The sequence below is a fragment of the Antedon mediterranea genome, chromosome 1 (assembly GCF_964355755.1).
Source record: "Antedon mediterranea chromosome 1, ecAntMedi1.1, whole genome shotgun sequence".
NCBI lineage: Eukaryota > Metazoa > Echinodermata > Crinoidea > Comatulida > Antedonidae > Antedon > Antedon mediterranea.
Genome location: NC_092670.1, coordinates 35,466,080 through 35,479,803, shown reverse-complemented (window position 1 = coordinate 35,479,803; position 13,724 = coordinate 35,466,080). Strand labels below are relative to the sequence as shown.

General features: G+C 33.8%; 1 protein-coding gene across 1 annotated transcript; it reads left to right on the top strand.

The window, feature by feature from the left end:
- The first annotated feature begins 2,604 nt into the window (after window positions 1–2,604).
- LOC140044817 (tolloid-like protein 2) lies at window positions 2,605–13,722 on the top strand. The gene is made up of 9 exons (XM_072089532.1): window positions 2,605–2,983; window positions 6,410–6,515; window positions 7,514–7,729; window positions 8,261–8,545; window positions 9,222–9,308; window positions 9,587–9,634; window positions 10,199–10,409; window positions 11,351–11,499; window positions 11,938–13,722. Exons 1-9 carry the CDS (start codon window positions 2,894–2,896, stop codon window positions 12,384–12,386), a joined length of 1,641 nt encoding a protein of 546 aa, XP_071945633.1. The 5' UTR covers window positions 2,605–2,893; the 3' UTR covers window positions 12,387–13,722.
- Window positions 13,723–13,724: the final 2 nt, after the last annotated feature.

Genomic DNA, 13,724 nt, shown 5'->3' with positions numbered 1-13,724 from the left:
AATCTCATATAAAATATTATTATTGTTAATTTATTTTTTTAAATACTGAATTTAGCCAATGAATAAACAGTAATCTAACTGGTCATTTCAGGCTATCACGCGTGATAAAGCTCTGCACAATAAATAGTAATCTGAAATTTAAAAACTGTTCCCAGCGCTAAGATATTGTCCTACTAGGTATCTATGATATATTTAAAAAATCAAAAATATTGAACTGTAAAATAAATCTAAATTCCAATGACGTATTTCCTAACAAAGGCTGTTGTATACAAACTTTCACATTAACAGGGGTCAATTCTAGGTCAATTCCGGCGATAAATCAAACTATAAACTGTCCTATATTTAAAGAAAGAAAAAGTGTAATAAACTGTGGCGGAATATAGAATGTTTTTATTCGTACACAATTCAATAAAATGTATACTCGCTCACAGTACGGTTTGGTGAAAATCATAGGTTGGATAAAAGTTTATGTCGCCCTCTATAGTTAATGTTTAACTACATTATTTTTTACTCGGGGTACCCGAGTCTAGGACTTGCTCATTTTTTCCTCCTCCTCCATCTAGACACTATTGAGTAAAAAGTGCGATTTTTAAAGTACTACTCCTCCCTTATTAGTTGTTTGTAGTATTGAGCTCGGATTTAGCCTGAATATACTACAGGGACATGTCCTCAAAGCTATAGAGCCGGATTTTTTAATTTCAAACCGGATGCAGCCATATCACGTCTCGAAGATGGTACCGTATAGCCGTATTTGGTAGCGCGGTTATTGATGTGTATGTGACGTTACATCCGGTCGTATGACGTCATTACAGCTTGTTTCGCTGTACCCCGAGTATTGCACATTCGTGCTTGTTTAAAAACCGGGAAACGTATTAATTTTGTTTTATGATGATGACTAAGTAGATATGATTTATTCCTGACCAAATGTTTTACAAGACAGTTTCACAAAATTAATTATTACATAATGTTTTTGTTTGTCATCATCATCAACTTGAGTTTTATATTATATATATTATCATATTATTACATAACAATAAATTGGTCTAATATGCTGTCTTGTCGTCATAACCATGATGATTTTAAAGAAATTCCATCAATCAATATATCCAATGAGATACAAATGACTTTTTGTTATAGTTTAGGGTTTAGACAGCAACGGCATAACATTGTGTGTCATATGTATACTTTTAGTTGAATCAAAACACTGGTGACTGGTGGCGTTCGCAAGGGAACGAAGACAAGACAATTACTTTAGGGCGTCATCAGAGAGTGTCCTATTCGACTAAGAATAAGAATGAGTTAGATTGCAGTACCGCCCTCTAACTTAGTATAGTATCAACTTTAATTTATGTCGTTCACTCAGTGTAGTGTTTGATAGCCTTGTTAGTAGCCTCTTTTTATATCAAGTTTTTTTTTATAAAATAATATAATAATTATATTTTACTAATAAGTACATTATTTAATTCGTATGATTATATGATTTTCTTCGTATGTTTTAAACTTAAATATTCTAAATATTAATCCTATTTTTATATAAGAATAAGATCAACAAAATCAAAAACTTAGATTGCAGTACCGCCCTCTAACTTGATATAGTATCAACTTTTATGTTGAAATCATCATGGATGTCGGTCGGCAGCACTGGTCGATATCAATTAGGCCTACACTGAAGCGGCAGCAGCGTTAGATTTATTAGAATGTTTCAAACACTATGGAATATAGCCTATTTCCACTAGGCGAATTTGTTCGCGCGAATCGAAAGCGTCAACTTATACGCATGCGTAGAGAGAAATTTGGAACATGAATACGCATGCCTGCGAACTAATTAACAAAATTATTACTTTACAAAACATTATATTTATGCCTGCAGAATAAAAAATAATGTACCACATTTCCAATATTATTACACTATTTATGATTTTAAAAGCCTTAAATTCATATTAAACAGATTAACAACATTGTAGATCTTGCTTAAGGGCCTAGTGGGTTATGGGTGCTTTATTATTTTCTTACTTAACTTATTTTAATTGTAATTTTCCTTTGGTTTAAATGTGTTTTTTGTATGTATAAAACAAACAAATTTATTATTTATTATATACTTCTAATTATTCTCACAATTTCTTTTAATTATTTGATTTTTCTGTATGTTTTAAACTTAAATATTCTAAATATTCTTCTTACTTTTTTTATTTTATTTTTAGTTCCAAACTGTATAAAACAGTACTAGCATGTTATTTACTACGGGCAGATAACGTTATTGCTTACACTAAAGTCCAATGACTAAAATTTACGATTAAAAAATAAATTCAGGACGTAATGACAGGTTTCATCGAAATTTCAAGATGCCCTCTTCATCCGGGGTTGAAATTGTTATTTTGAAATTAAAAATGCCTATATAATAAATAAATTGTAATAAAATCCTGTTACTCAATTATCTAAATGGTACTGTCAACACTAGGCCTCGTGTTTACATCGCATACATTTCTAAGTATATGCGATTAAGGTTTTAAACCGCAACAAAAGTTCCGCTAGACAGTGAGCTAACTTCTAAAAAGTTTTAAGACATAATTGACAAAACAGTCCAAAACGTCACACAAAAATTGGCAATTCGATCTTGACCTTTGAACTAACAGGTGTGATGTTCGTTTGCTTTTCTTTTTTTTTCCTAACTTGGCACACGTTGTTTTGGCCAGACACAAATAATTATTCCGCGAAGTATTATTATCTTGACACTTCGTAGGCCCCCTCAAGTTCCCGCTGGTAAACATTCTTGTCCGCTTGACAAGCCTGTAGTCGTGCCGAGAGCGTAATCAAAAACATTTCTAACCTTGGTTGGAAAAACCGCGTGCTTGAAGAAGACTGGAGATACCGATTGTTTGGCAGAAGGAAGAGGATGATTCTCGTGAAGATGAGGCCGATATTTGTTCTTTTATTCGTTGTTTTCAGCGGGTCTGTTTCAGCGAAGGAGACAAGGATGTCAAAGGTAAGGGTGAAACTTTTTGAGCTAAAGACAACACTTGGTAAATAAAGAAACATTCTGTGTGAATGTTATAATGCATTTTCTGTTGCCGGATCAGTAAATGAATGTTATGACAGAGACTGTCATATAGTCATATAGTAGTGAAGTAGGCCTTGTACTCACTACCCCGTAGCATAGATTATTTGGGGTTCGCTGAAAAATGCTGTGTTGTTTACTTTAATTATTAGGCCTACCAGGGATACCGTCGTCTAAATAATATTTTATTTTCTTCAAAAGAATAATGATGCGAGTTTATTTAAAATTTATAGTACTGATTTATGTATGCACCTTTATGTACAGTTTTATAATATTAGAATATGAAACTGTACGGTACCTAAAGGTGCATATAAATCAGTATAATACTAGACTATTATACAAATAATAATACAAATTTAAAATGAAGTTTTACAGCGTCTTTTAATTGTAACATAAATAAATGTATTGTAATCTTGAATTGAAAATATATCTCTGTTAATCAAGATATTAATCTCTTTTAATCCCAAGATAGAGATATAACAAGATATATTTGTTTTTACTGGAAATATATTATTTTAAAAATGTATATCCATTAAAACTTATTATAGATAATATTAACTATTAAAATAATGAATATCTGTTGAGATATTATCTTTTACAAGTTCTGAAATTCAGACTTAATGCCATACATCTTAGTATTAATATTTTTGTGAACGCCATTTACTCGAATTTTGTACACACGTATTTTTACCGTATTAACTATTAGCAGCAGTAGGCCACAGGAAACTATTGTACATAACACTATCAACGTCCGACTTATGTTCTATTTTATTTTATAGCTGTCATTGAGTGAAAGCATTTCAATAGTACAGCAATTGTCAAATTGAAAACGCAGCGGTAGAATTTGAAGGTTGTTGTTTTTATTACCTTCTATAAAAGGCAATATAATTATACAAAAGTGTTTAAATAGCAATTTCCACATTCCTTAGCAACTTGTTTTCACATAAAAATACATCGTTGCATTAGAACATTCCGTATCATGCAGCCTATGACCCCTTAAGGTCACATGACTACCACGTGTCCTTAACTAACACATCAATCTTCATGGTGATTAAAAATTATAGTGATAACATATTTTAACTTGTTACATTGCAAGTGTGTTTTTTACAATTTCGTTTTCCACACATTGCTCAAGGACATTCTTTTCATTTATAAGGCATTTTGGTTCAAATAAAGTATAACATTTATATTTTTAGAATAAATAGCATTTGTATAAACAACTAACAGCAATCACTTGTTAATATCGGACGACAATAATTTTAAGTGGATTAGCTGGATTAAGCAATAAGGATGTTAGTGACCCAAGATCCTTTCATATTTGTATGTTTTTCTTGTAGTTTTACAGTAGTACAGCTAACGCTTTACTGTTACAATACGTATTTGTTCTATTAAATAATTACTACCACACGTGTATTTTCTATTCTGTTAACCTTTGAACATTTGTTTAAAAAAAACTATATCAACGATATACTGATGAACATTAGGCTCTCTCTATCAAACCATATTTGGGCATATCACTACCATATTTAGGCACATCACATTGGTTTTGTCAAACTAGTTTGATAGTGTAGACAGAGCTTTAGACAGCTCTATTTGTACGACGCGTGCGTCACAATAATTTTAAAAATTGACAACTTTTTTTTGCGCGTACGTTGAATTTACGTCTGTTAGTGACGTCACTGACACATTATAAATGCTGTATAATATCTTAAACCTAAATACATTTTTCGTAGAACTTTTTTATGTTTAATCATGTGTGTTATTGACACTTTACTAAGTACTAAACTAAGTAGTTCCTTTACATTCACTTTAGGGAAATGGCTGTTAACAAGTTATGGAAATGCTCACCACAAACAAGAAACATGAAAGGTGTTTGCACTTTATAAAAATAACAATAAAAAAAATACAGTTCAACAAAAATGTTATCCAAGTACAGCACATCATGATTTTAATGTTACTAGGCATAGGCCTATATTAAGACTTTAATTCAAAAAAATAATAATTGATTTATGCTGCTGTAATTTATATCATCTAGGCCTATATATAAATTTACGTAATTGGGCAAAATTCGGTTAATCGCGCGTTACTTCTAAAATGTTTACTCGATGGTAGTATATAAAGTTGGCTCGTACTTTCGGTACTGATTTTAACCACGTGATTCGCCCGCCGCGTACCATCTAGTCTATAAATTATGCTTATTTCTGGAGTAGGTAGAAACAATGTAGAACAATACAATTATACCAGTGTATATATCAAGACAATTTTCGTCATTGTTTAGTCATAGATAATGTAAATTCACTGCGTCGTACAGTAAATTTATTGTATAAAGCTTGGTTCCCACTAGAACGTAACGCAAGGACGTAAACGCAACGCAAGCGTTTTAACCAATGACAAGCGAAGTTATTGACAGCAATCACAAGCCAATAAGCCATCGCTTGTGATTGGTCAATTCACTTGCGTTGCGTTACGTCCTTGCGTTGCGTCGCTAGTGGGAACCACGCGTAAGCTTGGTTCCCACTAGAACGTAACGCAAGGACGTAAACGCAACGCAAGCGTTTTAACCAATGACAAGCGAAGTTATTGACAGCAATCACAAGCCAATAAGCCATCGCTTGTGATTGGTCAATTCACTTGCGTTGCGTTACGTCCTTGTGTTGCGTCGCTAGTGGGAACCACGCTTAATCGTACACAGTAACGGTACAGTATACATGTTCGCAGTTCCATTCTATTCATCCCATAGAGTTACAAAGTTAAACGTTTTTTGTTGTTGTTATAATACAGTATTGCGTGTAGACAGCCTACAATAAGCTCCCAGTTTAAATAACCCCCGCAGTGTGAAATTAACTAACAATCTACACATTGATATCAATAACAGTGATATGCAAATACATCGATATATCAGGGACTTTTACATCTTTGATTAAAGATACATATAGTATAGTAATTATTATAAGTATGCTGGGGATTTTTTATAAGAGGAATTAACTAAAAATCTGTTTGAGAAGTATGCAAACAAAAGAGGCTTCTTTTCAAAATGACTGCCGTAAATATTGTGAATTGTAGTACAATAATAGAATTGTTAAGATATTACCAATTTTACATATTTGTGATCAAAATACCATTTTAAAACTGTAAAATGAATGTACTGTACAACATAACTCGACCATACATTATATCTGCGTCATGTTACCAAGACTTTAAATCATCTTGTTTCTTTGATATTCAATATCTCGAAATAAAGCCTACTTCGAGATGGGCTTCTTTTCGAGATTACTTTTGCAGACCAAAGAGAAGGGATTCTTTTCGATTTCGAGGTTTTATGTGTTCCTTCTTTTTTTTTTTTTTTTTAAATAGATTGATAGATCGTTGCGGTCTCGGAGAAACGTAGATGTTTCAAATAAATATACACAGCTAACAATTAATACATTAAGAGTACATCTGAATAACGAAGATTTATATTGTAAGTATTATTTTGTCTTTGTATTATAATAGCGAACAGTAATGCAAATGAATCCATGTAAATCCATATATGTACACAGTTAAATTGTCTTCTTTGCTGTCATTAAAAACGCATAGGCTAACCGTATTTGCAAAAAAAAAACAAGGTTATTATCATTGTACGTTGTAAAGGCCACCGACAGAAACAAGCGACAGCATATTGTAGGCCTGTAGGACACGTCATACATGATGTTTGAGAGGTTTTCAAGGGTTGGCAAAGTCTCCAACCTACGAAATTACTCATTGTATAAGTTTTATTTCGTCAGAACAATATTAATGAAGGGTAATGATAGTGTAACACCTAACAGTCACTTCCAATGATACTTAAACGGATTATTTCCCTTATGATCAATTCCGGTATGAATAAATCTCTTTATTTTGATAATGACACACTACAAATTGAATAAAAATCTATATTCTTTAAGATACAGAGCGATACGTTACGGGGCGCAGTTCAGGACATTGCTAATTATGTCAACATATTATTAGGAAGGAATACTTTTTTGGAAGGAAAATTTACTACATTTTATGTACAGTGACTTCCTCACTATAACATCCTTCCCACACAAAGTTAAAAGGTAACCGGGCGATACGTTATGAGGCGCAGTTCGGAACATTGCAAATTATGTCTACATATTATAAATTATGTAAACATATGATTAAGAATACTACATTTTATGTACTGTGCTTTCCCATAATAACCTTCCCACACAAAGGTCAAAGGTACTGGATACCAAAGTAATACCAAGTTCGGAACATTGCTAATTATGTCAACATTATTAATATTAAGAATAATTTTTTGGAAGCCAAGAATACTACATGTTAAGTACTGTGCCTTCCCCCAATAACCTTCCCACACAAAGGTACTATATACCACACATCAAAGTAAAGTGCTGAAACCTAACTCAAGTAACTAATACTAATTCGCTATTCTTATGCCTATATTATTGTAAATTGTAGTTTGTAATAGCGATCCATACTCAGGAGTCCAATGTCCAGAGGAAATGGTCTGCGTGGACTGGCATCAAATCTGCGATGGCGAACAGACTTGTGGGATCCAGTATAAAAGCCAGTGCATCGATCGTACGATAGCAAGCTACGGTAAAGTAGATAAGCGCATGTGCGATGGAGATGAGAACGAACGTTGGTGTGTTTGGAAGAAAATGGCGCCAAAAAGTAAGTAAACTTTCTAAAAAACAAGACACATGTACGTTTATATCCTGAGGTCAATGGACGTCTAACAGTCATCCTGGAACAATAGGTCTAATGTTTGGAAGTTAAGCATAACATATTTGTGATTAACCTATGCTTACTCCTTAAATAATACTAATTCCTCCAGCCAGCATTATTTTGTTTCACTATTAGGTTAAGAAACCTACGTACACGGTAGGTGCGGCTACATGGTTGGTGAGTTTTTCAGCACCTACCCTAGCAGCGCGACGAGAGATTATTTTCGATTACCGCGTTAAAACTATTTCCAAGGTTTTCCGTCACATCATGAATATTAATGCATGGATTCAGGCCCTCTATTGTTTCTACCATAACCTAATAGGAAAAGAAATAATGCCTCCCGCCACCTTGTTTCATCCACCAACTGCTATGTAAATCCAACTATCTTAACACATCACATTCACTCTCAATTCATAATACTACTATTGAAATTATATTAAAATAAACGAAAAATGTTTCTATAAATTGTGCGTTTAGGATGTGGACAAGATTATTTCATCAGCGGAGACAAGAAAGCCAAACGTCGAAGAATCCGTTCCATGAACTTTCCTGATAACTACTACAACGACCGTTTCTGCTTCTGGAGAATTCGTGTACCAGAGGGCGACAGGATCAGCGTCTTTTTCCGGCAGTTCAACACAGAGCTGAACTACGACTATGTCAGTGTCGGAAACGGCGAAAAATACGACAATGACGCCGAGACGATCGTCTATAAACACAGTGGGGAAAACTTACCAAAACCAAAGTCATTCACTAGCACTGGTATAACGATTTGATTTAGACAGGACCACAATGTAAAACAGATACACTGTTATCTGATTGTTTTATCCTGTATAAATATATTATTTATTATTATTTATTATTATTATTAAATTGTTTTTCTGTTGATGTTGATTAATAACCGTGGATTTGGATTTATAACTTTTCCACGATGACCTCTATTAACCGTATTAAGCATCATATGTTTATATATATATCCAATCTGCAGACAGTACTGTTTCGATCGTATTAGATCTCGTCAGTGCAGATAATTATATATATAAACATCATATGTTTATATATATATAATATATATATTTATTTGTATTAATCACACTCTTGCTTACTACAAGAACAGCCAATTATGGCTTATGGCTGACCACATTTGTACAATTAAAACACAGATAAAAACATCAAATGATATATATTTACAAACACAGATTAAATTTCGTCCAAACAAGTACATGTACAACATTTTTCTTCTTTTTCTCCTTTCTTAAAAACAATTAGATACAATAAAAGAGAGATAGAGGTAAAATTATTTAAATAACTGTTTTCCTTCTGTTAGACCTATTTGCCTACCTTTGTTTCCTATTAGCATTTTTTTTCTATTATAATTTGTCAATATAATTTCATGAGTGTAAATATGGACATTTACATCCACTTTTTTAATTCGTAGGTAACGTTATGTGGTTAACATTCAAATCAGATGACTGGGACAGCAGAAAAGGATTTGTTATTGACTTTTTTAACACAAGGGTCAAGGGTGAGATGTTTTATTTTTCATTTAATTATTCAAATATTATCAGCAGAAAACGGGGATAAATTGCCTTGTTTTATTAGGCATCGGGAATTGAAGATAAAACACTATTTCATGTCATACAAACAAAGCAGGCAAGAGTGTGTGTGTGAAAAACAGTATGCTGCCCTCTATACCTTAATTTAACGAAATGTAGAACAACAAATGAAAGCCTGTGATTAACATTTGCGCTTTTTAAAAAATAAAGTATTTTAAATTAACTTTTTAACATTTGCTTTTGTTAGAGGCTAAGGTTGTTGGTGAGAATGCGTTTAAGAATACCGAACGGATATGTAAGTATACATCAGTCGATCTTCCGTTTGCCTTCCTAATACTAAGCCCTAAAGATTGTTTTAAATGTAATTCCTTATCTTTCGAATGAGATATACTTTTGCTGGTTTAAATACATACTATACTACAGTAGTATTTGTAATTGTTTTGGTTTTGTTCTCCGCTGACATATTTGACAGGTTTCCCAAATATACTACAAAAGCAGCATAATATACACTAGTAAAAATTTGTTTGCGAACTCAGAGTGTGCCACTGTTTAGCGAAAGTTGTGCTTAATGCAAGAGGTTGTTGATTGTAGATACGACCAGAGAAAACATAATTTAATACAATATTCAAAATAATAATCAATATTATTATAATAATAATCAAATTATTATGTATCTTATATGTCCGAATCCCTAAATTGGTGATACTGCACTTTCGCACCTAAATCTCCCGAGCTTTCCCAATTTCCCGGCGGTGATGGTGACTGTGAAGTCTTATGCCCAGGTGCAAAACTGCAGTAGCACCAATAATTGTGCACACACCTTTGAATACAATATTCAAACTTCGTGTTTTTATTTTAGCTTGTGGTAACACAGAGGTAGTTGAAATAGGGTTCAGAGAAACGGTTATTGTAGAAAGCCCAAACTTCCCGAAATTTTACAGTTCAAATATGGATTGTATTTGGAAATATCGAGTCGGTAACGGACGCCATATTAGTATAAACTTTATCGAATTTTCTACTGAAGACAACCATGACGATATAAACATCGGTGACGGAATTGATCCTAGAAGGTAACTTATTTCTCCACTTTTATAATGATTATAAACTGTACATCTAGATTCTGCGGGAGCAGATGTCATCTTAATGTTTAAATTAACCAGATGCCCTGCGGAGACCGATGTTAGTTGAGTAAAGGGTCTTTCACACCTGTTCCGGCACGCCGGAAAATCAAATCGAACGTCAATATGTTTCGTTTTCACCACGCTCTACGCGGCTATGCACCAATCGATATGCGCGTAGCCGTGTGAAAACGAAACATTGACGTTAGATTTGATGTGCCTGACCCGGACTGGAACCGTGCCGGAGCAGGTGTAAGGGCCTTTCACACCTGTTCCGGCACGGTTCCGGTCCGGCGAATCGAACGCCAATGTTTCGTTTTCACGACGCTCCACGCGGCCAAGCGTAGCCGCGTAAAAACGAAACATTGACGTTCGATTGGATTTGCCGTCGCCGGAACAGGTGTGAAAGACGCTTAATCAAAGAACTTATAACACAAGAATCTCCTGTTCGTCCGAAGCGCGTAACAATTTCGAAAGGCATTGTGGGATAGAATAGAGCTATGGGTGGCGCCATTATGAGCCATGGAGTAGGGCGCCCGCATCAAATTAGAAAGTCAAAATCATAGAGGGGTTCTGCTATTGCTCTAGGGGGTATAGATTAATTGACTGAGGAGTAGGGCGCCCGCATCAAATTAGAAAGTCAAAATCATAGAGGGGATCTGCTAATACTCTAGGGGGTAGAGTAATTGACTTCCTAGTTTGGAGGGGGCGCTGCTCCATGCTGTGAAATGGCGTCGCCCAGTTTGACCTTTTAACCCTGTACTTCCGATACTGTGTTTTGAATGCAAATTGAAGGACAGGAGATTCTTGTGTTATAAGTTCTTTGGCTTAATACGATAGAATTATTATGGTAAAATATGTACTATGTTACGATTTAATTTTAATTTCCAAAGGACTGCAAATCTGTTGAAATCGTTCAGTGGTGGTAAAGCGCCAACGAACATCGTGTCTAAGAGTAACCAAGTATGGATCAAGTTTGAGACAAATGCTGCCATTAACCGAAAAGGTTTTCAAATACAGGTTAAAGAAAAATACTACTCTGGTAAGTATGACGTGTCTTGTTGTACCCTGACACATGAAAAATAGGACAATACTGTTAGTCTATAACTCATATATTATATAGTTATTGGTTAACGATTATATACTTTTTAAAGGCCATCTTCCAAGAGAAAGCAACAAATACCACGTGTTACAATGTCATATTTATAATGTGCTGAAAATGATATTACGTCGACTGGTTATACAGAATGTACTTGATCTCTCTAGAATTTTATATTATAGTTATTTATTAACGAAATATACCTTTTTTTCAAAGTCATCTTCTAACAATGTCATATTTAGATGTGCTTTAAATATACTACGTCGACAAAACAACTGGTTATATTATAAGAGTATTCAAATAAAAGTTCATACGTGATGGTATAATAACTACTGTACTGTAAGCTTTTTTAAATCACTTAATTTACTTTATTTTATCTAGAATGTGGTGGTCAATTGACGGTACCAGATGGAAAGAGTATAGTAGTTACCTCACAAAACTTTCCCGAAAATTACGAGCCTTCAAGTGAATGCCTATGGCAGTTCGTCCACAGCCAGGAACGCCAGATTACGTTCAAGATTCTAGATTTTGAAACAGAGGAAAACTATGATCAATTTACACTTGGCGATGGCTTTGAACCGGACGAAAATATGACCAATACATTTATCGAGACGCACAGTGGAGAGCTACCTACTCCTAATGTTTACACGACGTCTGGATCTGAAGGATGGATGCTTTTCACGTCTGATGATGTTAAACAGATGGCGGGCTTCATAATAGAAGTATATGACAAGAAACACTATGACGAACTCTTTCCAAGTGAGGATGGTAACAGCGAGGCTTCCATTAGCTTTGTTTCATCGTCTGTTGACGAAGACCTTGCCGGCTAATTTGTTTTATTAACAGTGCCTACACCAAAAAGGAAACATTATCGCTTGAAAGTATGGCGTATCCACTCTCTCGCATATGTTATGCACGTTGATGCTGTATTTTAACATTTGCAATCAATGTTTTAGTAAGCTTCTTAGTTCTGCCGTAACATAAATTGGTTTAACACGTTTACCAATTGTAGCTTTGCTTTTAAATCTTAAAACTTAATTTATGAATTGTTTGTAACATTTTAGATACATTTTTGGGCAAATGACAAGACATTTGTTAAAACTTATTATACTTTTTATTGATGCTCATTATTAATAATTTAAATGCGCCTTGAAATTGTTTGATAAGGCGCAAAATAAATTGTTTGTATGGATGTATGTATGTATGCTTTTAATACTATATACAATTGTTAAATACCAAAATGTAATAGTGTACTGCAAATCACAATTATTTACATCTGATTTAAGTTTAGACTATTGTTATATACATTTTTTTTGGTTCTTATTAATGTTTCCTTTTATCTTAATTTTATTTTTTGATTGTTAAACTTCTGCAATTCAATATTTAGATTGCATTATGTATCAACATGTTTTAAATAACACAACTACATAGGTACATCTAATCGTTTAAACTAGTTAGTTGATCTACCGTTGCGCTTACAATGTTTCATAATTGATGACGTTTTCATTACGTCATTACGGTCGTCACTTGATTCCGTCCCTCAGAATGACGTGACGTAAGACCGACATGAATATGCATTATGAAAAATCACAAATAGCTTACATGCCTTAAATAAATACAGTATTACGTAATTATGGTTACGTCACCGGCATGCATGTTCATTCAAGCGTCATTTTAAACTGGTATTAATCGTCACTAACGTATTACCGCCATAACGATAGTAACGTACACATATCAGGAAGGCTTTAACTCTTCCATGGATTTATTTTTGAAAGTTTCATACATAAAGTGTTTTGACTTAATGATGACTTGTATCATTCTTCTTTAATTGAGGTAGGCAAAGTTTCTTTCAGATACACATTTTCATCGTGTTAATTAAAAACTATAGATTTTACCATCGGATACTGATCGTAAATGGGTTATTATGCATTATCGTATGAAACGCCGATTGCGACATATCCAGGAAGAGGAATGACCCAAAACAAAATCATTGAGGGTCTAAATAGGCCTAATTTGAATTCTGTTAGTTTTGATTTTTGTACCTAATCAGAGACTCCAGCCTAGGCTAGGACACACTTTCACTATGTCAATAGACCTAATTGATTAGAAGAGGAGAAGATTACTGTAATTAAACGAGATCTAATAAATACTTTAGTATGAAATTAACA